This window comes from Canis lupus, chromosome 20 (assembly GCF_011100685.1).
Source record: "Canis lupus familiaris isolate Mischka breed German Shepherd chromosome 20, alternate assembly UU_Cfam_GSD_1.0, whole genome shotgun sequence".
NCBI lineage: Eukaryota > Metazoa > Chordata > Mammalia > Carnivora > Canidae > Canis > Canis lupus.
The window spans coordinates 32,283,020-32,310,742 of NC_049241.1; the positions used below are offsets into that span (position 1 = coordinate 32,283,020).

The window sequence follows — 27,723 nt, forward strand, 5'->3', positions numbered from 1 at the left end:
AGGTGCTGGTCAGCCGAGGCCTGAAAGATAGGAGGGGTTGGCCAGGAAGAAAGTAGGAGAGGCTCCTTTGAGGCAGGGACAACAGTGTGGAGGGAGCAGAGAAGGGAGTGGGAAGAGACATTGGGGGCCACAGAGGGTCTTTCTGGCTGCCCTAGAGAAGCAGGGGTGACCAGTACAGCTGGGGAGGCAGGCAGGGGTGACAGGGTGAGGGGTACCATCCTGCTATGAAATACGGGCTTGAAGCTAAGGACAATAGGGAGCCTGCGAAAGGCTTTATCAGGACATGAGGGCCCAGCCCTGCATTCCAGAAACTTCCTTCCAGCTTGGAGTAGGGAGGCTGGAGGCAGGGAGATGTGGGGGGAGGCCCACAGCCTCACTACTTTGCATCTCTAGCAGGGAACAGCTGCAGGCCAAGCCTGAAACAGGGACACATTTCAGGAGGGGATGGGTTTATAGGGACGGAATAAGGAGCAGGTGTCTGCCCTAGCCAAGACCCTCCCCTCTGCTTTCAGCTCTTAGATGGAGAACAAAGACCATTTCCCTGAATTTAAGAGCCACTTCCTGGGACAAAGACTAGGGCAAGTAGAGAAAGGGCACAGCAGACACTCCAGGAGGAAAAGGTGAAGCTTGTGTATGGCATGGCCGCGTGAACACACCTAGGAAGGGCCAGGGTAGGATTGGAAGCCTGGCCTGTTGTTCCAGGGGAGCCCTCTCCCTTCTGTCAAGAACCGCTGAGTCAGGGGAAAGGTCAAAGCCTGAAACAAAAATGGAGCCTCACCCAGAGCAGGAGGTCAGAAGGTAGCCCTGGCCAACTTCCTGGGAGCCTGGGAAAGTGGGGCCGAGCAGGGCATGGCCCCTCCCAAGTCTTGAGAAGGAGAGCCAGGCCTGGTTCACTCCATTGGGGGCTCCAACCTACAGGGAGGCCGGGCCAGCAGAAGACGGTGGAGTCTCCGTCTACAGTGACTCTTCTACCCAATCTCCACTCCCCCCCCACACCCCCTCCCCAGTGAGGAGGGCAGTTACTGGCCGTGACTGCAGCCCATCTGGTGGAAACCTGCTGGCTCTCTCTTCCCTGAAATGGGCCACTGCAGAAGAAGTCTCCCAGGAACTGGCTCAGACTGGGGTGGCCTTCCCCGCTGCCTCACAAAGCACAAAGACAAAAACAAGCCCTAAGAGCTAAGGTTTACTGAGCACTCACTGTGTGCTCGCTATTTCATTCAACCTCACCCCGAAACTACGGTGGCATGTGCACAGTATCCCCATGTTCCCGGTAAGAAAATGGAGGCTCAGAGAGGTTAGGCAACTTGCCCAAGGTCACACAGCCAACAGAATCAGCTAGATTTGAACCTGGATCTGACTGACTCCAGGTCTCAATCCCTCAGCTGAACTGAACCTCCCTAAGCTAAAAACCCCTGGAAGCATCTACTGCATGCGGCTGTGGGGAAGTCCAACCAATCACTCCCAGGGCTTCATCTGTATAATGAGCCAGCAAGAATTGCTAAAGATTAGTGGTTCTCAATCTTTTAGGGGCAGAGATTCCTTTAAGAAACTGTTCGAACTACACATTCTCCCTCTAATTCCAGAAAAATCCACAAATGAACATGATCATGGTTTCGTGTGCATACAGACACACACCCTGGCCCCCTGCTTCCAAGGCCCCTGCACTGGTGGCTCCGAGAATCCAGGAAGGGCTGCAGTGTAAAGCCCCCACTCTTCCACCCAGCAGGGGAGCCTCCACTACCCAGCACCTGTCCCCACTCTTCAGGGATCCACAAACTGGTGGGGGGATGGGACCAGTGGTGAAAACGTAGAGCTGCCATCCCCTCTGCAACACCCCCATCTAGTGGCACAGACGGGGAACTGCGACCCCCCCCCAAACACCTGGTTCCCCATAGGACTTAGAACCCTTTGCAAAAACCTACAAATGCAATTCAGATCCCTGAGCTCAGAGCTTTGCATACATTTAGCCCACTGCAAACCCCTTTGCCTCCAAGAGTCGGAGGACTCAAATTATAGATTTCCTGTTCAGGGAGGAATGATGATAATGATTGCAGTTATTTTTACCACTCTTCTCCAGCTAAAATTTATCTTGTATGTTGACTACCTATTTTAAAACCCATCTCCCTTAGTTCCCATAGCCCATTGTTCGGATGCCAAAAATTGAGGTCAAAATACCAAGTGGTGCGTTAGGAAGTGGCAAGGCGGAAGACAGACCCAGACTGGTTGGATACCATTCGATTCCAGAGATCCTCCACTATTGTGTTCTCATACCTCTCAGATCAGCCCAAAACTTATTGGGCCCCAACTTAGTCCTGCATGCTTTCTATAGGACCTGATTTTACTCCCATTATTATTCTATTTTTAAGTCTTAGACTAAAGACTAGCTATTTTCTGTAAAATGATAGGATGACCTGTTTCAGGAAATCATGGTTTTTGCTCTCTTATCCCCAGGAACCACAGGAATGGTGCTGACACAGAAGTATTTCGACATGTACTCTGGAGGTAAGCACCTCTGTTGGCACTGAGGTCACAGGACCCCAGGATCACACCCTGAGCCGAAGGCAGACGCTCAACCCCTGAGCCACCCAGGCCTCCCCAAGGTATTTTATTCTAAGGCCACGGAGGTCTCTATCGGGCCAAAGGACAAGGCCTCCCAAGGCCCAGGAAGGATAGCTCTGAGGCTCCCAGCTCTCTGTGTCTTTCTGCAGACTTCTTTTCTTCTCTCGCGGCATAGACACACTTTCTGAGCTCCTCTGTGCAGGTAGCCATCCCACTGTCCTCCCTGCCCTTAACCTGGGGACAGGACGCTGACCTGCCGGGGCTGGAAGCTCCTGCCAGCAACTTCCTCACCCACAGGCTGCCTGGCAAAGCCATGATGGGGGTGGGACTCTCACCCTGACATCTTCCAAAACGTGCTAGAATCAGTCCCAAGCCCAGCTGGCAACCCTCCTCCTTCCCGCTGACCCAGGAACCTCAGCAAGGAGCGAAAAAGCATCTGGGCAGCCCCTCACAGACCTACAGAAGTTGTGGTCCTGCAAGGACTGGTTTCCATCAGGTCAGATGAGCCCGCTTCCCAGATCCCAGCTCAGCTCACTTTGCCTCCCGTGCCCAGCAGCCACAGCTGGGGACGTGCCGAAGGTGATCTGCAGCAGCACCCTCAGAGACAGGCGCCCGGGCCCGGGCCCAGGGCTTCAGATGGTCTCGTGGGTCCCCTGGTGGCCATCATCCAGCTGAGTCTCACCTCCCACGGTGGGTCTGAGGGTCTGCAGGGCTAGATAATGTGCCCACCAGAAGCCTGTATCACGCAGACTTCATGCAGGTGTGCCCCGCTAGGACAGGAGCTGCAGACACACACCCCTAGGACTGAGGGGTGGCCAGGGCAGGGCAGTGGCTGGAGGGGAGGGAGGTGAAGACGGAGCTTGGACGGGCAGACTGGGGGTGTCTACATGCAGTCATGCGAGGCCCCTCCTGGTGAGGAGAAGGTGGGGCAGGCTAGGGGCCGAGGGCTCTGTCCAGGACCTTGAATGGGTTTGGGGTGGCCCAGGGCCAGGTTTATGGACAAAGGAACTTCAGGCTGAAGCAGGTGACACCTTTTGAGTTTCAGTTTTGCCGTCTGTAAAATAGAGGTAAACCACAGTGTCTACTTCATGAGACTGATGTAGGGGATTGAGTGGGAACTGGCACCCAGTGGGAGGGGCCCCGCCTGGCCTGGGGAGGGACCCAGGGGTCCATTCAGTGCTCATTACATACAGTGCCCATCTCCCAGTTATGCCATCCACCCACCCCCCCTCCCTTCCAGCAACCCTGTTTGTTTCCTAGGATTAAGAGTCTCTGTGGTTTGTCTCCCTTTCTGATTTCATCTTGTTTCATTTTTCCCTCCCCCTGTGATCCTCCGTTTTCTTTCTAAAATTCCACATACGACTGAAATCATATAATTGTCTTTCTCACATGGACTTCTTTTGCTTAGCAGGATATCCTCTAGTTCCATCCACATCATTGCAAATGGCAAGACTTCATTCTCTTTGATGGCTGAGTAATATCCGATTGTGTATATAGATACACCACATCTTTATCTGTCAATGGACGTCTGGGCTCTTTCCATAGTTTGGCTGTTATGGACATTGCTGCCATAAACATTGGGGGGGTGTGCCCCTTCGGATCACTATGTTTGTATCCTTTTGGTAAACACCTAGAAGTGCAACTGCTGGGTCATAGAGTAGCTAGCTCTATTTTCAACCTTTTGAGGAACCACCGTGTTTTCCAGCATGGCTGCACCAGCTTCCATTCCCACCAACCATGTAAGAGGGTTCTTCTTTCTGAGCATCCTCACTAACATTTGTCCTTTCCTGACTTGTTCATTTTAGCCATTCTGACTGGTGTGAGGTGGTATCTCACTGCGGTTTTGATTTGTGCTTCCCTGATGCTGAGTGATGTTGCGCACTTTTTCATGTGTCTGTTGGCCATTTGTATGTCTTCTTTGGGAAAATGCCTATTTATGTCTCCTGTCCATTTCTTGACTGTATCATTTATTCTTTGAGTGTTGAGTCTGATGAGTTCTTTATAGACGTTGGCTACTAGCTTTTATCTGATAAGATATTTGCAAATAGCTTCTCCCATTCTGTAGGTTGTCAAAAAGGGTAAAAAATAATTTAAAGGAAACTAAATTTTATATTACTCTATTATGAACATGGATGTAACCGTGGCTGATGGGGACCCAGAAACAGAAGCAGTTGAGGACAAGTAGCCCCTTCCCACAAGAGACAAAGGGAGACTATGACTTCTTAAAGTGGGACGATAATTAACAGAAGGCACACTTCATTTTTTTCTAAACATTACTGTCCATCCCAGACCAGAACAGATCTTGGTATCTAGAGCTAATGGCTTCAACCAATTTTCAGAGTTCCCTATTTGTCTCAAGAGTTCAAGGGTTCAAAGGCACCTGGGTGGCTCAGCAGGTTAAGCATCTGCCTTCGGCTCAGGTCATGATCCCAGGGTCCTGGGATTGAGCCCCACATGGGTTCCCTGAGCAGCAGGGAGTCTGCTTCTCCCTCCGCCCCTCCCCTCCCAACTTGTGCTTACTCTCCTCTCTCACACTCTTTCTCAAATAAATAAAATCTTTTTAAAAAGGAGATCAAGGGCCATTGCACTAACAGAGCCACTGTGGTCATTGACTGCAGGCCTCTGTGTTACTGAGCTGGTTGGCAGCTGGCCTTGCTGTCAGGATTTGATTCTTCCCCTAGGTCTCAGGGATCCCTGGGGACTACTAAAAACTGGCTCTTCTTCATGGGTGTGTGCCATACAGGACCCTGCACTTAGTGCAAACTCAGGTTTGGTCCGATGCTCTGCCTTCACAGTCTTGAAATGCTTAATTTTTTAACGAAAGACTCCAAATTTTTATTTTGCAATGGACCCTAAAATTTATGTCGCCAATCCTGCTAATAATTGCAATTCCATTATAGTGTACTTTCCATATGCCCAGAGTCATTGTCACAATTTACTCTTTACAAAAATGCTGTGGGCAGGGCTACAAATCATCCTCATTTGACAGATGTCACCCCTACTTTTCCCACTAGGCCAATCTTGCCCATACTTCCTCAATTATTCAAGAGCCTCCTGTACCAGCTACACCACATCCAGAGTATCATCTGAATTATTAGTATTTTCCTTTGAATTGGCTCCCTTTTTTTTAATCTAAATATATGTTAAAAGGAAATTATATCACTGCCCTAAGTTACGAGTTTTTGTGCAAGAAAGGTGACCATAAAAATAAGCACAATGGAAACAAATCCATACCCTTGAAGTGAGCTGGGTGCCGATGCCCCCCGCCCCAGGTGCTGCACCTAGGCCTGCTCTCTGTTAAATGCAGAGATTTTGCAGGTGCAGGGAGATATTAAAGATGCAAAGGGAGGCTTGTTCCTTGGCATAAACTGGAGAATTGTAGGACACTGTTGTTCTCTCTCAGTGACCTGAGTCGCTTGTGGTCCAGTGAGTATATCCTATAGACAAGTTAGGTTCTTAACTAGTGTAGCAGGGGGTTGGAAGGGGTGTGCAAAGAGCCCAGAGTTCCTGAGAGATGCCTGTGCTCCATACCTTGGGTCCCCAAGGGCCCTTAGAACAATGTCTCTCACTCCTGGCTGCACATCAGAACTGCCTGTGGAACTTTTGAATTCCAGTGTCCACCCTTGACCATCCGAATGAGGGTCCACTTGCTCTGTGCACTTTGCTCTCCCCTGGACAAAGGCTGCAGGGAGCTCCACCCAGGATGTCCCTTCCTGCTGACCCCAGCCACTCCTGGATCATCAGGGCAGCAGAGAATGAGAATGACCAGCTGTCATTTCCCTTAAATGACAGCTTTCCTTCCTCCCTCAGATATTAAGCTCCTGGAGAAATTCCTTCAAGAAATTCCAGAGGGTGCGCTGGTGCTTGTGGCCTCCTATGATGACCCAGGAACCAAGTAAGTGGGAACCTCCACCTGCCGGGCCATGGGTTGAAGCGAACCAAATGCTTCCAAGCCCTATCAGTGCCTTTCCCCGCTCTCCTGCTGGCTTGATCTTCCAGCAGCTTCTCCTAGGGAAATAACCAGACAAGTAAACAAAGACGGGTTCTAGAGCCTCATCACAGCCTTGATTACAACATTGGAAAACTGGACACTCTGTCCCTGTCCAATAAAGGCCAACTAGTTTCAGAAATTGACACATGTTGATAGGACATATATATACATAAAAGAGGATATGCTGCATCAAAAATGATTCAGAAAATGGTTTAAGGAATGAAAGAATGCCCACCCTTTAGTATTAAGTGAAAAATGACACAGATTATCAAAGCATTGGGAGGATCCCCCAGTGCATGGGGGGAAAAGACCCTAAGGAAACACAGTAAAATTTTACGATTATGTCAAGTGAGTGAGACTGTAATTTTCAGTTTCTCTGTGATGTTCCATATTTTCCAAAGAAACGTGTATTTGTAAACAGAAGCAAAACCACTCGGCCCTTTCCTCCTGGACACAATTATGCACAGCACAGCTGCTGCACACAGCAGATCGTAGGGCAGAGGGGAGGCCAGGTACTTGAGAACCCCACCTTCCTACCCCCCCACCCCCCACCTCATGGTCCTCTCTGGTCCTTTGCAGAATGAACGATGAGACCAGGAAGCTCCTCTCCAGCTTGGGCAGTTCCTATGCAAAGCAGCTGGGCTTCAGAGATAGCTGGGTCTTCTTAGGAGCCAAAAACCTCAAGGATAAAAGCCCCTTTGAGCAGGTAGGTCCCTGGCGGCCTCCCTGTCCCAGGGAAGCAGGTGGAGGTAAGGTGCCAGGAATGGTGGCTTGGGAGGGAGAGTGTGGGGACCCCAGAGGTCATGCTGGCCTGATTGGCTAATCCCCTAGCAGAAGTAGCCTTCACCATTTTGCAAGGAGCTGGGTCATATATAAATGGATGAGTAACAGAAAGGAGAAGGAAAAGGAGAAAAGAAAGATGAGGGAAGTGAGGAATGGGGGAAATGAGAAAGGAATGTAGAGATGAAGCCTGCATGAGGGGCAGAGAGGGGCGCCCAGAGCAGGGGTTGGGGGAGGGGGTTGTCTGGCTTCTAGTCCCAGTGGAAACCTAAGCCAAGCCCCTTCTCCCCACCCCCTTCCCTGGCCTCAAGCTCCCCTCCAGGGGGGAGAGGTTTGGACCAAGGGTGCTGTCCCCTTCTAAGCTCCCAGTGGAGAGGATAAATTTGCATCAAGAGGAAGACAGGAGAGTGCACCTGAGTATGTGGAAGGAGTCAGGAGTGGCCCATGACATGCAGCTCCACACTCACAACCCAGGGGTGGCCCCAAGCAGAGTCTGGGAGGCAGCCCGCAGTGGAGTCTCAGAGGAGGAAAGGGGAGTCCGTGAAGGGTTGGGAGCCTCCGGGGAAATTCTGCACTTTTTTTCCTGTCCCTCATCTGCTGATCCACAGCTGGAGCAACTCCCAAATGTGGGAGAACTAGCCAGGTCCTGCAGGGCATGAGCTAGTCCGTTGTCTGGTGGTGAGACTGTTCAGCGCTGCCCAGATGCCAAGGCAGGCAGCTAAGAGTCGACTCAAACGTAAAGGACTACGGGGAGAGTCCGCTCCATCCTGAAGGCAATGGGGAGCCGTGGAGGGCTTAGGCGGGAAAGCCACGAGGGCGCATTGATCATGTAGGAAACACAAGCGTTCAGCAAGCACTTGCTCCGCGCAGGTTGATTCCGCAGTGAGGTAGGTAGGGTCATCCTCCACAGCTCTAGAGAGGTGTTGGCCAGCGGCGTGGGTCCGATGCGCACGTAGCTCTGGGCCGCGAGCCTGCCTCCAGAGATGCCCGTCCTGACGCCCGCAGCACAGCCTCCCCGGCTAAGCAGGGAGGGGCCCAGGCCATAGGCACAGCGTCAGACACTGGACTCCAGGTGAGGGGACCGCAGCGGGCTGCAAAGGCGGCCTCATCTGGAAAACGCTGGTCTGGTTTGCACGTGTGCGTTTCTGAGAGAATGAATTCAGGGCGTTAGAAATCAGTGTTTATAGCCCCTGGGGAATGAACACGGGCGGCGGGGCGCAGACCTATCACCCAGAATGAACTGGAGACCATGATGTGACGGAAACCATTGGGTCTTTTGGTTCCCACACATGGGGCTCGAGGATTTGGAGAAGGTGCATTGAGAATTCCTTTTTTTTTCCTGAGGGTTAGCCACAATTATTCCCCTGGTAGATTTTGCTGTTTATACTTTTTTTTTCCTCCATAAATGAAACCTAGGCATTGGAAACACAATCTTAACTGATTTTATTCTCTGTATTATTAACCTTACACAGTGGTTCTGCCACTAGGGTTACTTTGGCCCTCTAGGCCTCAGGTTTCCCATCTGTAGAATGGGGTGATGATGGTATGCCCTTCCTCGGGCTGCTGTAAGGGGAAAATGCCCAAGGCACTTTGCACCTGGCATAGAGCGAGTGTTCATGAATTGCTAGCATGCTCCTCTTCATTGTTGTGGGTGGTGTTTGGGGGTGTCCTAAAGAGGCTGGTGCAGAATTTGACAGAGGAGCTAACACTCTGCAAGCCTGCACCCCCCCACACACACACACACACTTGGTACCCCACCCCCGGGGCATGACAGGCAAGGACTGAGCCCTGATCTCCTCTGTAAAACCTTGGGCAGTTGCTGTTCCTCTGTGCCTCGTTCCCCCACCCGTGAAACGCGCTGGTCCTGTCCAACACCACCACCTCCCCATGGGGCCAAAACCAGGGTGATATGAGTAAAGGCGTGAGTTGTTTGTTTTTTTTTTAAGATTTTATTTATTTATTCATGAAAGACAGAGAGAGAGAGAGGCAGAGACACAGGCAGAGAGAGAGAAGCAGGCTCCATGCCGGGAGCCCAATGTGGGACTCGATCCCGGGACTCCAGGATCGCGCCCTGGGCCAAAGGCAGGCTGTAAACCACTGAGCCACCCAGGGATCCCCAAAGCGTGAGGTTTTAAAAGCACAGTGAAAACTCAGGTGTGAATCCTGAACAGCCTCCCCCATGGTCTGCGTCATTCTCTGTCTCCTCTCTCTCTAGTTCTTAAAGAACAACCCAGGCACCAACAAATACGACGGCTGGCCGGAGCTGCTGGAGCTGGAGGGCTGTGTTCCCCGGAAGGTCTTTTAGGGCGCCGTGGCTCTTCTGGGCCGGGACCCAAGAAGCTCCTGGCTGGCCTAGGGTTGGAGCCCGCCGCGGCGAGGAGGGAGCCAAGGGCCTACGGAAAGTGCCGGGGCCCCCACTGCGCATCTTCGAATGCACCCCCTCCCGGGGGCTGAGGCGGCCCACCCCAGGGCCAGCCATCCGGGTCCTGGAGGCGCCCGTCTGCAGGAAGAACAGGGGTGCTCTCCCTCAAGACGGCTGGCGGCCCTTCCCAAGGAAGGACGGACTGCCCACACCTGCGGCGCACAATTAAATTTTATTTTTGCTGATTTTGAAGGAACTTTCTGACCTGCAGCGTTTCTCCCTGGGATCGAACTGGCCCGGGCCGGGTTTGCCTCCGGCCTGCAAGGTGGGCGGGTCGGTGACAGCTCTGGGCACCAGGTCAGAGGCTGGGGGAGAGGCTGAACTCACAGGGATTGTGCTGGAGGGCGAGGGAACCCTTTGCTCCGGGCCGAAGGTGCGAGACCCCGGGGAGCAGAGAAAGCCAGGGGCCAGGAGCGGTGGCGGGGAGCGCTGGAGGATTCCAGAGTGGGGGCCCGGCCGAGGCAGGCTGGGAGGAACAGGCCGGCTTCAGGGAGGACCCCAGGAGCGGCCCCTGAGATTTAATCAGGAAGCGATGCTGGCAAACGCCAGTGGGAGTGGGAAGGCAGGCAGTAGGGGAGTGTCGTCGGCTCGCCTGGGGCCCTGGGGAGTGGAGCTTCGTTCGAGGAGCCCCGGGACTCAGAGCAGAAGGGCTCTCAGCCAGGGCCATGGCTCGGGGCGGGGGGCCGCTAGCGGGGGCCTGACGTGAACTCCTGAGCACTCTGGTCTGCCCCACAGAGGAAAGGGTGCCCCCCCGCCCCATGGCTTCACGGTGAGTCCTTGGCCCACGGAGGTGGTAAGGCCCGAGGGATACGGTACAAACACCCTGCCGGAGGTCTCTGAGAAGGGCCAAGGGTGGGGTGCCTAGACCAAGTCCTGGGAGGGGGACATGGGAGCCAAAAGTACCGGTACCCGGGCTCCCAGAGTGTGGACCAGGGCGACTGCAGAACTCACGTCCTGAGCAGTGGATGGGCAGACGCCCAAGTCCCGGGCACACCAGCGGTGTGGGGCGCTGGGGCCAGGCAGGGCTTCGAATGTGCCAAGCGGGCCTGGGGTACAGAGGAGGACAAGCGTGTGGGACCCTTCGGCCAGGGGCCGTGTGGGCTGGGACTCGGGCTACGGTTGCTGTGGGGTTGAGATCAGTGTTCAAAGCCTGATGGGACAACTTTGAGCAGGTTGGGCAGAGGGAGGGCACCCAGCCAGCCACTGCACCCCCAACTCCATTACCCCATTTTCCCAGTGCAGATCACGATCAAGGACTAAAGAGGGAGTTTGCTGGCAGCCCCCACTAACTCTTATACAGACGCTCAGGTGTGTGTGTGTGTGTGTGTGTGTGTGTGTGTGTGTGTGTGTGTAGAATGCCTGGAGCTACGTAAGCAAACGAATTTGTTCCATTCCTGCCATTTTGTTCCAAGCGGCAGGGTCTCCTGTTCACATCTGACACTCAGTGCTAGAAAGGGCTGCCACTGAACCCGGTCACCCTTCCTTCCCACGAGCCTGGAGTGAATGGAGGGTTTCTGCAGGCCGGAGAGCCTGGGGGTGCCACTCCTTTCTCTTAGCTGACTCCCCTCCCGTCCTAACCTACTACAGGCAGTGTGGCCAGATGCAAAGCCCGGCCTGGGTCTGAGCACTGGTTCTCCACTTGCTCGCTGGGTGAGCAGATGTCACCTCACTGAGCCATAGTTCCTGTTGAGAAATGAGGGATTAAATCAGTCTCTCAGGGGTTCGTGGGCATTAAATATGATAAAATATCCCCATCACCAAAAGTTGTCAAAGAAGAGGGGGAGAAATTATATAATGTTTGGGAAAATGTCTGGCCAGAGACCCACTCTGGGAATGAAGGTGGCGGGAAATTTCCATTACGACCCATAAACACCTTCATATTTTTACAACAAGCAAGAATACCTTATAAAATTAGAAGAACCAATAAGGACTTCTGAAGTGAGCTCATGGCCAGAGTGGGGCTAAGCAGAGCTCTTGGCAGCGGCCACGATTTTAAAAGGACATGCGGTGACCAGCTGGTTATAAGAGAAGACTCGTGGTACTTTTCCAGAAGCTGTCTTGCGTAGCACTTTAAAGACGATTGAGGCAATGTCACCCGTCTGGATCAGAGAACTGGGGAAAGGGTCCCCTGGGATGGGGGAGCTTGGAAAGGTACCATGGAGGAACGGCTCGTGCCCACCCGCGTCCTCTCTCCCAGTTTTCTCTTTGGAGAACTGCCCTCAGGCTACTCATTTTTAGCTCCCAGAAGCAAAAAGAGAGGCCAGGAAGAGCCAGGAGTTTCCACTGGGGCAAGGTGGGCCCTAGCTCATGGCTGCCTGGCTGGGAACATGAAGACCAGGGGCCCCCTGTCTTGGGGCAGGACAAGGATGGTGCGATTGACATTCCCCAGGACTCTTCCATGGAGTCCAGCTGGGAGTTCACCTGAACAGGTCACTTAGCTTGGTTTTTTCCCCTTCCCTATCCTGCTCCCCTACCTGTGTCCTTAAGAAATCACTTGCATGAGAATACCCCAAATTCGGCTTGGCGGGGGAGGGGGGGGGGAACCCATCATAAAAGAGTTCCACTCAGCTGGCCATAGTCACTTTCTGAGTCTGGGCTAGGAGACAAGACCACCTGGTGGGCACGAATTGTCGTGAAGAGTCTGATCCCCGTGAGGAAAGGCTCCAAGTCTTGCTGACTCCCACCTCCCCTCCTCAACCAGGGGCAGGTCTCAGTTGGCACATCCTCCAGATGGTGGAAAGGAGCCCAAATGACCATCCTGCTATACCACCAAAACCCACCAAGGAGATAGCCTTCTCGAGCCAGCCCTTTCTAGGTCCCCCTCCCTGGGTGGGCATCACAAAGTGGCATATACCTGTCAGGTTCTCTCAACACGATTGTCAGGGCACTGTGGCCACTGTAGAGACCCCAGTTGGCTCAGGATTGGGCAAGACAGAGTCCAAGAAAATGGCTGTAGAGAGTTGGGTCTGCAGCCCCTGCATGAGACTGTCTGACTCTGTCATTACTCACCCGCTGTGCATTGAGAACTGGGTAGGCAGTGAGGATGCCACGGGGAAGGACACCAGACACAGTCCCTGCTCACAGTCCAGGGGCGGCCCAGATCAAGAGACACGTGACTTGATAAGGGCTATGTTGGGGGGAAAACTGCAGATCTGGGAAGGCATCCTGGCGGAAGCAGCATCCACACTGAGCCTTAGGAATGCACGGGAGCTCACCAGGCAAAGAGGGAAGGGAGCCCAGGCCAGGGAGCAGCATGAACAAGGCCTGGAAGGGGCAGAGGTGGGTCACCAGGGCTGAGTGGGCAGGGGTGACAGCCATAAGGGCCCTGTGGGCCGGGTGAAGAGGTTTGAACTTTGTCCAGGGGCTGTGAGGAGACATTGAGAGATTGAAGTTGGGGAAAGACATGATAAGATGAGCAGTTTTTGGAAATTCCTCTTGGCTGCTGTGTGGAGAAAGGGAGGCTAGTGAGCAGGCTGCTGCATCAGCCAGAGTGGTGGCCTGGACCGGACGGAGCAAAGAGGACCAGTCCCAAGGATATTCAGGAAGTAAAACGGACAAGACTCGAAAACGGGTTTTTCTCATCAGGGTGGACAGGCCTTCCAGACTCTCTGCAAGCTACTCATGGGCTTCAAAATGGGGGGCTCCTATTTCCCTATCCTCTTCCCGCCAGCACACTGCTCCTCTCTCCTGGGACTGAAGACCGAGAGGGCCCAGGGTCCTTCCCTCAGCCACTGCAGGGCTTCCCAGCAGCTGTAATTCTGGTCTTCACCAGTAGGTGACAGCCCAAGATAGAAAGGGAAAGGTAGCAGGGTTACCCCGGCCCCCCCCCCCCCCCCCCCCCCGGTTTGGCGAAAGGTGCTGTGCTTAATGGACGAGATGCTTGGACTTACCAATGGGCAGTGGGTTTACTATCACGTTATTAAGAGCATCGTAGGGATCCCTGGGTGGCGCAGCGGTTTGGCGCCTGCCTTTGGCCCAGGGCGCGATCCTGGAGACCCGGGATCGAATCCCACGTCGGGCTCCCGGTGCATGGAGTCTGCTTCTCCCTCTGCCTGTGTCTCTGCCTCTCTCTCTCTCAATCTCTATCATAAAAAAAAAAAAAAAAAAAAAAAAAAAAAAAAGGGCATCGTAACTGCAGCACCTAACTCCTAGGGAGTTGCTGCTGTACACTCTGTGCAGGGGGTTACACGAATTCCATCCTCACAGCCCCATGTGGTGGGGCTCATTGTTACCTCCTTTTACACGTGAGGACAGTGAGGCTCAGAGAGGGCAAGGGACTTGCCCAAAGACACACAGCTAAGGAGCTTCAGATTAAGGGTTGGAATCCCAGCCTGTCTACCTCAAGACAGAAAACAAGCCCTTCGGAAATACTTGCCCTGAAACTACTCAGAGGCGAACAAGCTCTCCCCTCCTTCCTTTTCTTCCTCCTCCTCCTCCTCCTCCTCCTCCTCTTCCTGAATGCCTCTGAAGACATTTGAAAATTACTCAGAACCTCTGAGTCAACAGTCTCAAAACTTTCCCCTGTTTTGTAAGCCTTGCTTCCCTCTCCAAGACCGTAGGTCAAAAAGCAGCAGGTGTTTATGTCCATTTCACAGGTGGAGAAAGACTACAGGCTGTGCCCCGGCCACACAGTGAGACAAGGCAACGCTGGATCCTGACCCCGCACCACCAACTGCCTTTTCATAAATCACCTGTGCCCGCCTCCCGAGCACCTCCTTGGTGCCTGGCCCTGGGCTAGGCTCTGGGGCCACCACCCCCCTTCCTACCCGGGGCATGGGGTCTGATTGTTGCATTTCAGACCCACATCCTGCCAGGAGCCGGGCTTCGGACCCTCAGCCAATCAAGGCCTCCATTTAACCAGCCTTTCAGTGCAGCTCATAAGTCATATTTCAGCAAGACTCCAAGCAGATGGGGAAAAATTAATAAATGGGTAAAATTCCTTTTCTCTCCTCCCATCCCACCAGGATCCAAGCTGGTGGATAATTATGGGATGGCTGCCAAAGGAGTTTGATCTTCAGGGTTGACTTATGGCATTTTTACCACTCTGGCTAAAGTGACAGCCAACTTAGTCACTGCCCTTTACAATTTTGTGGATGGTCTCCTTACTGCAGGAATTAGAAGCTGTACCCCAGCCCTGGCTGAAACAGGGAGAAATGGGGGGAGGCTGAGGCAAGGGCTGGACCCGGGAGAAGGAGCAAAGGAAGAAGCCACGTTTGTGCTTGCCTGGTGGGGACAGTACTAATATTTGCCATGCAGGGAGCTCCTGCAATGAGCTCGGACTGTGTCAGGCGCTCTATATACTTAGACTATTTCATTTCATCCCTCATCGTGCACTTACCCACTCCACCAATATTTGTTGAGTGACTGCAGTGTGCCAAGCTCTATTTTAGAACCAGAGGGTAAACTGATGAATGAGACAGACTGGGTCCCAGCCCTTGTGGAGCTGCCATTCAGGTGCAGGAGCTGAACCATAAACGCAGAAATAAAATCATTCCAGTTGCTGATAAATGTTATGAAGAAAAAAATGAACAGAGAGCCTCGGAGGCTACTTTGCATAGAGGGTCAGGGCAGGCTTCTTTGAGGAGGTGATCCTTGAGCCTAATGGATAAAAAGGAAAGAATTGCACGAGATTTAAAAATGTAGTCAAGGGAGAGAGATGGAAAACCTTCCCAGCAGAGAGAACAGCATGTGCAAAGGTGCTGGGGTGAGGAGGAGGGTGGTATGATCCAGGAATTGTCAGGCAGAGAGGGGAATGGGAAATGAGGTCTGAGAGGCCAGCAAGACTTCATGGAACAGAACTGTGTTGGACCATGGGGAATTTGATTCTATGGGCAAAGGTGGATCTAGAATACTTGATCCTGACCCTTCACTACCAACTGCCATTTCATAATCCTTTGTACAATAAGTCCTCACCACCCCGGAGCCAGGCATTGTGCTAGACAGAGGAAAGACAGGGCTGCAAGTTTTCCCTGGCCCAGCCATCTCTTAAGAAAGGCTGTTCTGCTTAATCAAACTGGTTACCTGGGACTTGCCAATGGGCAGTGGTTTTATCACGAGTGGCATTAACAGCATTATAACAAGCAGCACCTAACTTCTCTGGAAAATTCCTATTCTCCAAATCCTCTGCCCAGAGCTTTACACAAGTCACCTCATTTCATCCTCAGGGCCCCATGGGGTCAGGGGCCATCGTTACCCCTCTTCCGTCAAGGGGGAGAGTGTAAAACAGAGAATAACATCATCTGATTTATGCTTTAAGAGAACAATGGCTCTGGCTGTGCACACCGACTTCTTTCAGCCATCAGAGCAACCCTGTGCTGTGTGATTATAGGAGCACACACACGAAGAAACGGAGGCTCCCAGAGGTCAAATCATGCCCCCCACCCCCACCCCCACCCCCTGGGTCATACAACAGTGAGGAAAGAGTTGGGTTTCAAGCCCAGGCTGGTTCGGGCCTTAACCTCCTCGCTCCATGCTGTTGATAATAATGAAGGAGGGTAGCAAGTAAGGAGGAGGGTAACTGCTGGGGGAACTTTGAGAACTTGGCCCAGGGCCCGGAATCCAGCCTCCAGATAGTCTCCTGGCCTAAGCCCAGACCAGCCCTCCCCAGCTGGGCTACTGTCCTGTTGAATGAAGTACTCTGCTCTCAGTGTCTCCGCTCCACGAGAGCCCTTGCCCCCAAGTGTCTTCAAAGATCTACTATTAATGGGGCTGCTGCCCAGCCCGAGGTTTACATCCCCACACAAGCCAAGCCTGCCCTGAGCCCCATACCCCAGCTAGTCCACACAGCCTCCACTGTCTGGGGCCTGTCTGCTGATCGGTGCCCAGCCTGGCAAGAAGGCCAAGTCCTGCCTGCTGGGCCAGCCAGAGGTCACCCGCTGTACTCAAGCTGCCGGCCGCATGGTGAGAGGACGGCTTTGCTTCTCACCTCCCCACGGATGCCTCAGTCTCCCCTCCTGAGAGAGGCAGGGGTGCAGGAAGTGAGGAGCTACAGGGACCACAGGACGTGTGGGCCCTCTGGGGACACCATACCCCTCTGACAGGATCAATCACCCTAAGCCTGTCTGAGGAGCTCTGGGCTTAGGAGCAGCTGTGAAAGCCTCCTTTGTGCCTGAGAAGAATGAGCCACGAGAGGACGGGGGACCCTGGCCCAGGGAACCCCTTGGGCCCCAGCTCCTGAGATCAGCATCGGCAGGGAGGACCCCAGCCGGGCCCCCCAAGGCCCACCCAGGCCTGGTGCCCGCTTTGTGCCATGGGAGCAGTCCATGGGAAGAAGGTAAGAGCCCCCGAGGGTCCTGCTGGGTCCCTGAACATGGGGAGGGAGACTGCACCTACCGGGTGGGAGCCCCCATCTACCTACCTGCCAGCTCCATGGGCCTGAGCCAGGCACTGCCCACCAGCCTCCCTCCCTGAGCTCACAGCCAAGATTTGCATCTAGAAACCTAGCTGGGGCTTAGGACAAAGCCTTCGGATCTCTCCACCCCTGGAACAGACCTGGACTGCCCAACCTCACAGGCTCTCTGGTCTTAGACACACACCTCTCTACTTCCCTGCATACAGGCTCCGTGGCCGCACCTTCCCCGTGTGCCAGGGAGCACCGGTGGGCAAGTTACTGACGCTTCCTGTAAGTCATTTCCCCATCTGTAAAATGGGGACAATAGTCACTACCTCAGAGGCTTATAGTGAGAATTAACTGAACAAAAATATATGTAAAGTGTTTCAAACAGTGCCTGGCACATAGTGAGCTATATATAAGCTATGTTCTGTTATTAGAGTTCTCTTCACATTTTTATGCATCACCTTCTATGTCTGGGCTCTCAGTTGGAGATTTGTAGACAGAGCCTATGCAGTGTTTCTGAAAATGTGGTCTATAGAGACCCTGTGTCTGCATTAGAGATGGGGCATGGGAGGGGGCTTGCTCCACAGTCTCCTTCTTAGGGCTCACCCACACTTCCTGGATCAGGGGAAGGGGAGGCAGGGCTCCCCAGGGATTCTTATACACGCACTCAGTCCACATCACCAGGACTGTGACCCCAGCGGTAAGGTCAGGCTGCCTGGGCCCTAGCTCCTCCACCTGCCTTATAAGGAACTGAACCCCCCTGGATCTCTGGATCTCAGCTCCTCACCTGTAAAGTAGGGCTGGTCCTCACCCCTTGGGAGGGGCCACGAGAGGATGCTATAAAGTATGTAGCATGCAGCCTGTCACCCAGACAACCCTAATAAACGGGGGCTCTAACCCTCAAACAACTATGGTTCTGCATGACTCTAAATTTTCTGCCAACCGAGCCCAACCCACATTTTTCAAATTTAAAGTAAAACACATCATTGGCAGTCCCCATGGAACAAGCTTTCTGGGCCTCAGTTTCCTCATCTGGAAAATGAGCATTGGGTTAGATAACCCCTGGGGCCGCCTTGCACCAGCCTCTGCTCCCAACCTCCTTTGTTTCGGGTGCAAGTCAGGCCTGGAAACTCCTGCCTCCCCTCAGCACCCCCAGCAGCAGTATCCTAGAAGGTTGTTGTCCTGGGGCTGTCCCTTCTCCATCCCGCCATGCTCATGGGAGCCCCCAGTTGCTGTTGTGGGTCACCTGCTGTTCTTGTGTCTTCTCTGATACAGCCCAGAGCTGCCTTCCCAGCAGAGCTTTGCACCCTGGCCCCACCCAGCCCCCTTCAGGAACATTCTTCCAGCTTCTCCCCTCTCCCAAGGGAGAATGAGCTCAGCCTCTAGATCCTACCTGTGCAGGTGCAGTCACCTTGGAGAACGGCTTCTTCCCAGGCCTGGAAAAGACCCCGACAAGGTCTAGCCTAGGAACAGCAATTACAGCTCACAGACTGCCTCTCTCTCTCCTCTCACCGGTGACAAACTTCACGAATCGGTCCCTACACCCTTTCCCACGAAGTCCAGATGACCTCAGAATCTTCCTCAGCACAGCATCCCGATCAGAACTAGCCCCCAGACTGAAAAGCAGGCATGTGCTGGGCCCAGGCCCTCCTCCTGCCCCCAGGGAGAGGCTGCCCCCCAGGGAGAGGCCGCAGAGGGTGAATGGGAACACGGGCTCTGAGGTCAGACACACCTGAGTCAGTTCTTCCAAATACCCGGGGACCGTGGACAAGACAGGACCTCAGGTTCCAACCCCATAGACTAAAGATAATAATCCTTCTCACACTGTTGTAAAATCTAAATGACACCATGCCTGGGGATGAAGTAGATCCTTAGTCAACGTTCGTCTCCCTCTGGGTTTGATCCTCTCCTACCTGCGTCCTTGTCAGCTCTTCACACCCTCCCTTTGATCCACCAGGGGCATTAACATCACACCCATGGCAGATGAAGAAGCTGAGTCATGAGCCAATGTGACTTCCCACAGCCAGCCAGTGGCTGAGCCAGCCTGGAGCAGAGGCTATGAGCCGGCCCAGGCCAGGCCTGCTGTGGGGCTCCCCCGTCTGTGGACCACCCCCCAGCCCTCCCCCACACATGCCTCCTGCTCTGTTTCTGGAGGCAGTAACCCAGCTGGCCTCTGCAGGATGTCTGTGACACGCCTGGGCCGTTTGAGGTCTAGCACCCACTGGCCTGTGCTATAAAGGTCACGGAGCTGTCCTGGGGGGCTTCTCGGACCCCCTTCCCACACTCATGGCTTAACCATAGCTATAAAATCAGTTCTGGAAAACCCCTGGCAAAGTGGTCCAATCCCTTCCCCATTGTACAGCTGGGAAGACCGAGGCCCAAGGGCGGAAAGACTTGCCAGGGCCACGCAGCCAGGGTCAGACCATTTCCACAAGGCCCAGCAGCTCCAGGCCAAACTCTGGAAGCACACGGGAAGGCAGTCGGTCTCCTTCCCCTGCACCGTGAAGGGCGGGCATAGAGGACTCCTGCCCACGTGTACACAACTGTCTGCCCCATCTTCATCTGCCCCCACCCCAGCCGCCCGATAACAAACCTTAACCAGGTAGGTACCTCTGCTGGGAGCTGGGCCAAGGAGGGAAAGGCATCCCTGCCCTCACACCAACTCCCACCCACCTCAGACACCAGGTGATAATCCATGGACACCGGGGGTCAGGCACTCGGTCCTTGGGCCCCAGTCAGCAGCCGAGGTCCCTCCCCCAGGAAGGGGGCAGGCCCACAGGCTGTCATGGGCAATTCCTACACAAGTCCAGCGCCCCAGGCATGATCCTAATTCTACCCCTAAAGCCACCAACACTAAAAACAGAGACTAAACGATATCCTGATACTAAACAGAAAAGGTTGCTCGCCACGGCTTACCATGCACTGCAGCTTCGGCAAAGACTCATTCAGTATTCCCAGAGCATCCTCTGCGGTGGGCACTTTCATGACCCAAACAACCAGAGGCACAGAGACACTGAACGAGATTCGAGAGCACAAGGCCACCCGGCTAGTAAGCAGTGGGGTGGAGAATCGAACCAGGCGGTCTAAAGAGCCTTGACCCCTTGGCTCACGAACCACACTGCTGGCGTGTGTGAGGTGGGCTCTTGAACCGGAAGCACGGTGTCCAAATCCACCTGCTTATCCTCTCTGAGCCTCGGTCTCATCATCTGCTAAATGGGATCATGATGTCCCCTTGCACGTCAGGAGGAGCTGAGGCACCTGGCACAGAGTTGGTGTCAGGGAATGGTGGGTCAAGCTCTTACCTCTGCTCTGGAAGCTGAAGGTGGAGCTTCATCAGAGAGGGGCCGGCTGTACCCCCAGATCCACAGTAGAACCCCTTCAAGGCTTGGGCACTCAGCATGCTCTCAGACATTTCTCCAAACTCAGCACCACCTGGGTTTTTCACTTCCCTGAATGAAGCCTGTATTCTGACTGCGTTGGCTTTTGCCAAGTCACTCATCGCTCTGCATTCGTCTTCATTAGAAGAAAGTCTCCTTGACGGAAACAAACGGAAAAAAAGATGAGAGATCCAGCTAAATTTGATAAATGGCCTGAAAGGGAGTGTTCGTTCTTATGGAGTCCAAAAGGCGCACATCTGGCTGGGCCCCCCTGGCTCCCTGAACAATTATCCCCACCGATGATGGATGGTTCCTGCTCACCGGCACCTGCTCAGCGGGGCGTGAGGGCCTCGTTAGGAGGCTCTCGCTGCCCCTGCCATGCCGTGGCCCCCACTCTGCCCACCGCCTCCGACTGCTTCCCTGAGGGGAACTGGAGCCAAGCTCCCCCACTCCTACCCTCATCTGTGCACGCAGGGCATGCTCCTGGGGGCTCTGGGATGAGGCATGAGCACACATGCTACGATTGTGAGCACAGCTTGCCAAACCCTGGACTTTGTCATTCAGGTCCAGACTCTCCTTTTAATTCCATCTGTTCACGCCATGGATCTGAAAGCCCCTGAATATTTTCCTCCCCGGCCTGAGCAAACTGATAAACATGCTGTTCTCCCCTTCACTGTGAGCTCCCTCTCCACCTGCTTTACCACCCTCAGAATAGCCTGGCTTGCAACCCTTGAAAAAGTTGGAGCTGAAATTTCTTCCCTGGGAAAGCCCAGGGACAGAGGGTGAGGACTGGGAGCTGTAGGGCTATGTACTGGCAGCAACTGAAAGGGGTATTGAAAGCAGGCAGAGAGGCCTTTGGAAGCAGGGAAATGCACTTTTCCAGTTCCCAGAAGCCTCCCAATGGGGCTTTCCTTCTCTTCTGCCCTTGGCTTCCCCAAGCTGGGTTCGGAAGCTGAATGCCCTGGGCTGCCTTGAACAGATGCACAGGCTGGGCACTGCACAAAGGCAATGAGTGGATGGGTTAGCAGTCCACTCTCTACCAGAGGAGCTTGGTACCCAGGTATTGGCTAGGTCTGCCCAGAGGAAAGAATGCTGCTCTGTGATTTCACAGTGCCATCACTTTACAGCCCTACAATACCCCTTCCAAGATAAAATTTCTCCTGTCCATCCTTACAGCTGGAAGCCCCACTTAGGTGGGAAAGAAACTGAAGGAGAAATAAAAGAAGAAAGATGCCAGCTCAACTGGCACTTCTTCCAGGAAGTCTTGCCTGAGTGGGTCTCAAATGTCAACTTAGGGCAAGAGGCTAAGGTGGGGGGTGAGAGAGAGCAAGCTTGTCTCAGAGTTGTATTTTTGTGAATAGGCTGCAGGTTTTCCTAAGCCCGGAGGATCACCAGGGATAGCTGAGAAGAGGCCAGAGAGATTAGAAGGTGCCCAGGGCACCACCACTCGCCCTGAGTTCCCAGACTGGGACAAATCCCATTATGTCTCTCAGCACTCTCCCCACCACACTGATCGTGGTTGTAATTTCATCTTTAGCTCTGTGATTTATCCAAGAAGGAAGAGACACTGTGTTTGACTTGTGGCTCACCATTGTGTCCCCAGCACCTCGCATCAATATGATCAGTCCCCAATAAATTGAGGAAGAAAAGGAGAGAGAGACAGCGAGCGTCTGGATCTCTGTGGATAAAGGCCAAGCTCATGGAAATGATGTGGTTTGGGAATATAGGTGAGCCTGGTGGGGTGCGGTCTGGAGCCAACAACCTTTGGTGCACACGGTGCAAAAAAACCCTCATGGGTTGATTTTTCATCATTCATTCAACAAGCGTTGACTGAGCCCCACTCAGGGGCTCAGGCATGGGAGACAGTACAGTGCACTGGACTCAGGCCCTGACCTCGGGGTACACAGCCCAGCAAGAGAGAAATAAGTCTCTGGTGATGACAGGACAGGTACTGGGTGCTCTGACAAAGCAAGAAGAGCAGTGAGGGAAGCTTCCAGATGCCCAAGCTGTGTTCTGAAGAATGAAGAAGAGTTACTCAGGACAAGGAGCTGGGAGAGGCTTCCAGGGAACACAACAGGACCTGCCAGGGCCCAGAGGTATGGGGGGCCTGACATGTCCCCAGAATGGAAAGAATCTCTTGGTTTGCAACACTCTTCCTGAGCCTGTAGTGCCTTCTGATTCCTGGTTCTAGGGTTGGGACCTGCCATGGGGCTGGTTCAAGTGGGGCCCTAACTCCCCACTCCCCCAGCTACCCCACTACTCACCTTGCCACAACACTCTCCCCCCAAAAGCCAACTATGTATCTGTCTCAGACTCTTTGATCAAGGAGAACATATTCTTTTTTTTTCCCCCTCTACTTTCTTTTGCTCAAGTATTCAAAACAGCAGAGAAGAAAGCAAGAGAAAGAGATGGAGAGGGAGAAAGAGGCGAGGATACAGACAGAAGACACAAAAGCCACCAAAAGAAAGTCCCCTGAGAGCAGAATGAGGAGACCCCAAGCCTGTCCTCCCTGACCTCCACCCCTCTGCTGCCTCCTGACCAGAAAAGGGGAGGGGGAGCCAAGATGGCAGGCTTTACCTCATGCTCGGGCCACAAGAAACAAATCTTTCCTGGACAGTAGATGGAGGACATTATTTTCATTCCTTCCTTACATCTTAGTCCAATCTTCCCCCTCTGCTAACAAGAAAAAGTCTTCACCTCAGAGGCCCTGAGTGACCCTGGGCAAGATGGTTTACCTCCTGGGTTCCAGTTTCTTCCCCTGTCAATGCAGAGTTGGTAGCCGTGCTACTCACAGGTCTAGGGGCAAAATGAGGCAGGGAAAAGAGGGGAGGTGGGAACAATCATCCCCCAAAGGGTGCAGTGCCAGGCCCCATGCACACAATGGCAGTTGCCCCTCTCTGCTGCTTGGCCAGTGTTGTCTCCCCCATTGCACGGCCACGAAGGGGTGGGATTAAATCACTGAGTGGATGCGAGGTGGCCTTCAGACTCCTCTCACACATGCCAGGAGCCAAGAGCTTGCAGGAACCTTGCAGCCTGACCCTCGCCTACACCCGTAAGCCAACCGAACCCACCTGCAGGGGTTCCACAGCCTAAGGGGTCACAGGCCTGAGAGGCCTCCTTCCTTCTCATCTATAAAATGAGCGCTTCTGGAAGGTAAAAATACAAATGCTTTCCAATTACTAACCTCCCATGGAATCCTCACCACAAACTTAGTCACAAACATCTCCATGTCCCCACTTCACCAAGACAAAAATCCAGACTCCGAGAGGTTGAGTTCACCGCTCAAGAGCACACAGCCAGCAACTGCCAGAACCGAGACTTGAACCCAGATACCCGGGTTCCCAGCTGGGAACAGCTCCCAGCTCTGGCTCCCCAGCTCACTGGCTTATTTTTCAAGTGTCTCGATGAAACCGTGCCTCTCAAGCCAGCGTAAATCTTCACCTTGCTGGGTAGGGTTACTTAGCTGGTGGTGGCTCCAGTCCCACAGGGAGCAGAGCTGTAGAGGGACCTCAAAGTTCAGAAGAATTTAATTTCCTTCATGAAAGGGCTCGGAGGTGGGGCAGGAGGGGCCAGATGAAAGGCTGGCTTTGAAAAAGGCAAGAATCCAGAAATGCAGCTCCCTGGGGGTGGGGGGTGGGGGGCCAGGGATCTACTTTCAGAACACAGTGTCTCCCAAACTGACATGAAGGAGGGGCTTTGTTTAAGTGAGAGATCAGATCTCAGGGCCTGGGGTAGGGAAAGGGCAAGGAGCTGGAACTTTCCTTTTGTCTTCTAAAATCTAGGAGGAGGCCAAGGAAAACAGTAAGGCACCCTGGGGAAGCTGGGGTAGCCTGGCTGGGTCTTGGCGACACCTTGCTCCCATGGACATTCAGGGGAGGGCACGGGGTGTCCCCCAAGGGATGGCACCCCCAGAACCTGCAGAACTCAGAAACTGGGCAGTGATGCTGATTTAGGGGACCACCCAAGAGCTTTTCCTCATGCACCGGAGCTCTTGGGAGTACTTTGGGGTCATCTTGGGGTAGATGTTGTGGCAGATTTCACGGAGAGTCCTGCCATCAGGACCTGCAGGCCCCACAGCGGCCAGTTTGCGAAGGGCCCGCGGTGACTGTGACCACAGCTGGGCAGCGCGGAGGGACGCGCTGGCTCCCCAGGGCTGCCAAGCCACCTACCGCCCACCGGGTGGCTGAAAACAGCGGAGGTCTATTCTCTCCCGGTTCCAAAATCAAGGTGTTGGCAGGGCTGCGCTCCTGCGAGGCCTCTAGGGGAGGAATCTTTCTCTGCCTTTCCTTTAGCCTCTGGTGTCACCAGCCATCCTCCTCCCGTGGATGACAAATGCCGCCGCCACTGTCACGTGGCGCTCTCCTGTCTGTGTCTTGTCTCCTCTACTTATCAGGACACCGGGGTCGTACTAGCTTAGCGCCCACCCTAACCACCTCGTTTTAACTTGATTACAACTTCAAAGAACCTACTTCTAAATAAGGTGACATCCACAGGCATGGGGGCTAGGATTTCAACATATCTCTTGCGGGGGGGGGGGGCATAATTCAATCCGTTAACTATGACCCTCCGAGCCACCCAGGCGCCCCACAGACCTCTATGCTTCTTAGGCACCTAAAGGTACATGTTAGTGTAGCGGGAACCCATCCATCCTCTGCTGGCTGCCCTCCTGGGGCCTGGAGTTCACTTTAGCTCCTGTTTGCTGCAGCGACTTTCTACACGGCACGGCCAGAGCAAGCAATTTTGATTCAGAATCAAATCCCCTATTCTCCTGGGTAAAACCCTTGGAGAACAGATACGTGGAAATCCACGTGGAAATCCACAGCCCCCAGGGCCCCCGTGACCCCAGTGACTCCCATCTGGCCCAGCCTCCTAAGGAGGCTGGCTTTCACTCTGTTTCTCTGCCTCAGAGCCTTTGCCTCTGCTGTTCCCCCTGCCTGGTGCTCTCTTCCCACACAAGGCTCAGCTCAGAGAGAGGCCTTCCCCGCCCCTGGCAGCTCAAGCATCCCCATGTTGGTCCCCAGTCTTGTGGTTGCTCACAGAACTTACCGCCATCCGAAATTAGCTTCTTTGGGTAGGACTTGAGCTGTTTCCGACTGGGCTTTCCCAACCAGCACGCCTGCCCTCCCAGGGCAGGGCCTGGTCTCTGCGCTCACCGTGGATGCTCAGGGCCTGGTGCAGGTCTGACCTACAAGGCATGAGCAAATGCATGAATGCATGGCTAGCATGGAGGGAACTCACTCTCTCTGATGCATAAACATCTCCTGAGCATCCGTGAGGAGCCACGTGCTGCATCAGGCCTGAGTCAGTCACAGTCCACTCAGGGAGACAGTACAGGCCACAGTGACCGACCGACAGGAACACCATCCTTCTTCACAGGCCTTCAGCAGCAGCTGTCAGAAAAGCAGAAATTCAAATTACACTATCTATAAATGACAACGACGCTGAGATGCCAGCACAGGGATGTCCCCAAGGACCAGCTGCCCCCTTCCTGACGTCCAACCCCCCACTCCGCAGAAGCCCGCTACCCCCTATGGCTCTGGAGCAGAGGAAGAAAACACAAGATCTCGGAAACTATAGAGATGGAGTTTCTGCCAACCAGCAGGTTCAGGACTCAAACTGGCACTGAAATTCCACATAGCAATCAAGAACTTTGTCATTATGCAAATGCTGCTGTGAACTTTGTCTCAGAGCTTCCACGTGTCTCTCACGTGTGGACCCAGAATGCAATCACGGAGTCCGAGGGCACATGCATGCTCCTCCACAGGGGAGGCAAATTCTAGCTCTACTCTCTTAGGGTCTCTGGCTGGGCCTGAGAATCCAACCAACCTAAGACAGGTGAATAGGAGAAAACCTTGGGGGTTTGCACAGGTACATTAGAGACCCCACAGGAAAACAGCCCCAACCAAAGCGGGGAGGCCCAAGACTTCCCCACCAGGTTCAGCAAAGAATAGCGATGGTGGGAAAGTAGCTGAAACATATGGAGAGATGAAAGGAAGGCAAGGTGCATTCTTACAAGATCTGTTCCTATAGATTTTTCTCGGCTCACTTCCCCGTCTCTGGTGATAAGAATGTTTCTTTTCCCCTGGGTAGGGAGGGCATCTTTCACGTGGGATTTTTATCTCCTGCTTTTGGGGAGACAAAGAAAGGTCAGGGCACCCTTCTTACACCTGCCGTTTTCCAAGCGTCTTTAGCTCAAAATAATCCTTAGGCAAAGTGGCATGTTTGGCGGTGGCCTATATGCCGCCCTCTGCACCTTTACTGGATAAAGCCAGACTGGGTTAGAGCAAATTCCATGCCCATGGCCAAGGTGTAAGTGTTTGGTTGCCCTGCACCCTGACATTTTTACTCTTCAAGCTTTTTTTAAAAAAAAAAAAGAATTAGATTATTTATTGATTTATTCATAATAGACACACAGAGAGAGAGAGAGGCAGAGACACAGGCAGAGGGAGAAGCAGGCTCCACGCAGGGAACCCGACGTGAGACTCAATCCCGGGACTCCAGGATCATACCCTGGGCCAAAGGCAGGTGCCAAACCGCTGAGCCACCCAGGGATCCCTACTCTTCAAGCTTTTTAATTTTTGTGAAACTGACAGCAGTCTTGATTTTAAAAGTATATGTTTTTTTAAGATTGTATTTATTTATTTGAGAGAGAGAGAGAGAGGAGAGCTCACGCCTGGCTGAATGGGAGCCACACATGAGGCTCCATCCCAGGACCTCAGGACCATGACCTGAGCCGAATGCAGACGCTTACCGACTGAGCCACCCAGGTACCCCTAAAAGGTATATTTAGACACAGATAAAAATGTTTGCAAGCTCTAGCAGAGTATTCACAAGTGTTGACCACATGGTAAGTTACAAAACAAATCCGGATACCCTACACATTATAGCGTAGGTCTACCACGTAACTAAAAGGCAATAACAAACAAGTTACAAAGAAAACTAAAATATATTTGGAAGATAGGAAGCACTTCTAAATGGATCAAAGATATTGGGACATACATCCTCAGACCTGAATGGTGATGAAGATGTACGTCAAAACACAGCTAGCCCTGCGTCTAGGAGAGGCTTATAGCCTTATAAGCAGATAGAAAAGAAGGCTGGGATTTAATGAACCAAATGTCAAAGGTAAAAAATTGGTAAAAGAACAGCAGAACCAACCCCCCCCAAAAAAAGTGTAGAAATAATGAGAAAATAAAAATAAGAGCAGAAACAAAAGTGTGATAACAAAGATCAATATGGCGCAAAGTTAGTTTTTTTT

General features: G+C 53.2%; 2 protein-coding genes and 1 long non-coding RNA gene across 10 annotated transcripts in view; 2 read left to right on the forward strand and 1 right to left on the reverse strand.

The window, feature by feature from the left end:
• FAM3D (FAM3 metabolism regulating signaling molecule D) overlaps positions 1-9,948 on the forward strand; it is a 36,082-nt gene extending 26,134 nt beyond the window's left edge. For 3 of the 5 annotated variants that reach the window (XM_038565995.1, XM_038565997.1, XM_038565996.1), the window contains exons 7-10: positions 2,452-2,502; positions 6,370-6,454; positions 7,130-7,256; positions 9,546-9,835. In XM_038565995.1, the coding sequence (XP_038421923.1) occupies positions 2,452-2,502; positions 6,370-6,454; positions 7,130-7,256; positions 9,546-9,635 (353 nt within the window). In that variant the 3' untranslated portion in view covers positions 9,636-9,835. Of the gene's footprint in view, positions 1-2,451; positions 2,503-6,369; positions 6,455-7,129; positions 7,257-9,545 lie in introns of all 5 variants that reach the window. The other 2 variants (XM_038565998.1, XM_038565994.1) reach the window with 2 other exon arrangements.
• LOC102153010 lies at positions 6,627-26,070 on the reverse strand. Of its 4 annotated transcripts, none has more exons than XR_005374865.1 (5): positions 25,512-26,070; positions 20,391-20,621; positions 15,091-15,350; positions 13,643-13,834; positions 6,627-8,475 (listed from the first exon to the last, which is right to left on the reverse strand). It is a non-coding gene; the product is annotated as an uncharacterized LOC102153010 (long non-coding RNA). The 4 variants fall into 4 exon arrangements; XR_005374866.1 differs by lacking the exons at positions 6,627-8,475; positions 25,512-26,070 and adding exons at positions 9,352-11,435; positions 20,922-21,745; XR_005374867.1 differs by lacking the exon at positions 6,627-8,475 and adding an exon at positions 9,353-11,435 and having other exon boundaries at positions 15,091-15,215.
• The window catches only part of FAM107A (family with sequence similarity 107 member A), a 52,720-nt gene continuing 41,661 nt past the window's right edge, over positions 16,665-27,723 (forward strand). Inside the window, exon 1 of the mRNA XM_038565999.1 lies at positions 16,665-17,025. Coding sequence (XP_038421927.1) covers positions 17,002-17,025 — 24 coding nt within the window. The 5' untranslated portion in view covers positions 16,665-17,001. The remainder of the gene's footprint in view (positions 17,026-27,723) is intronic.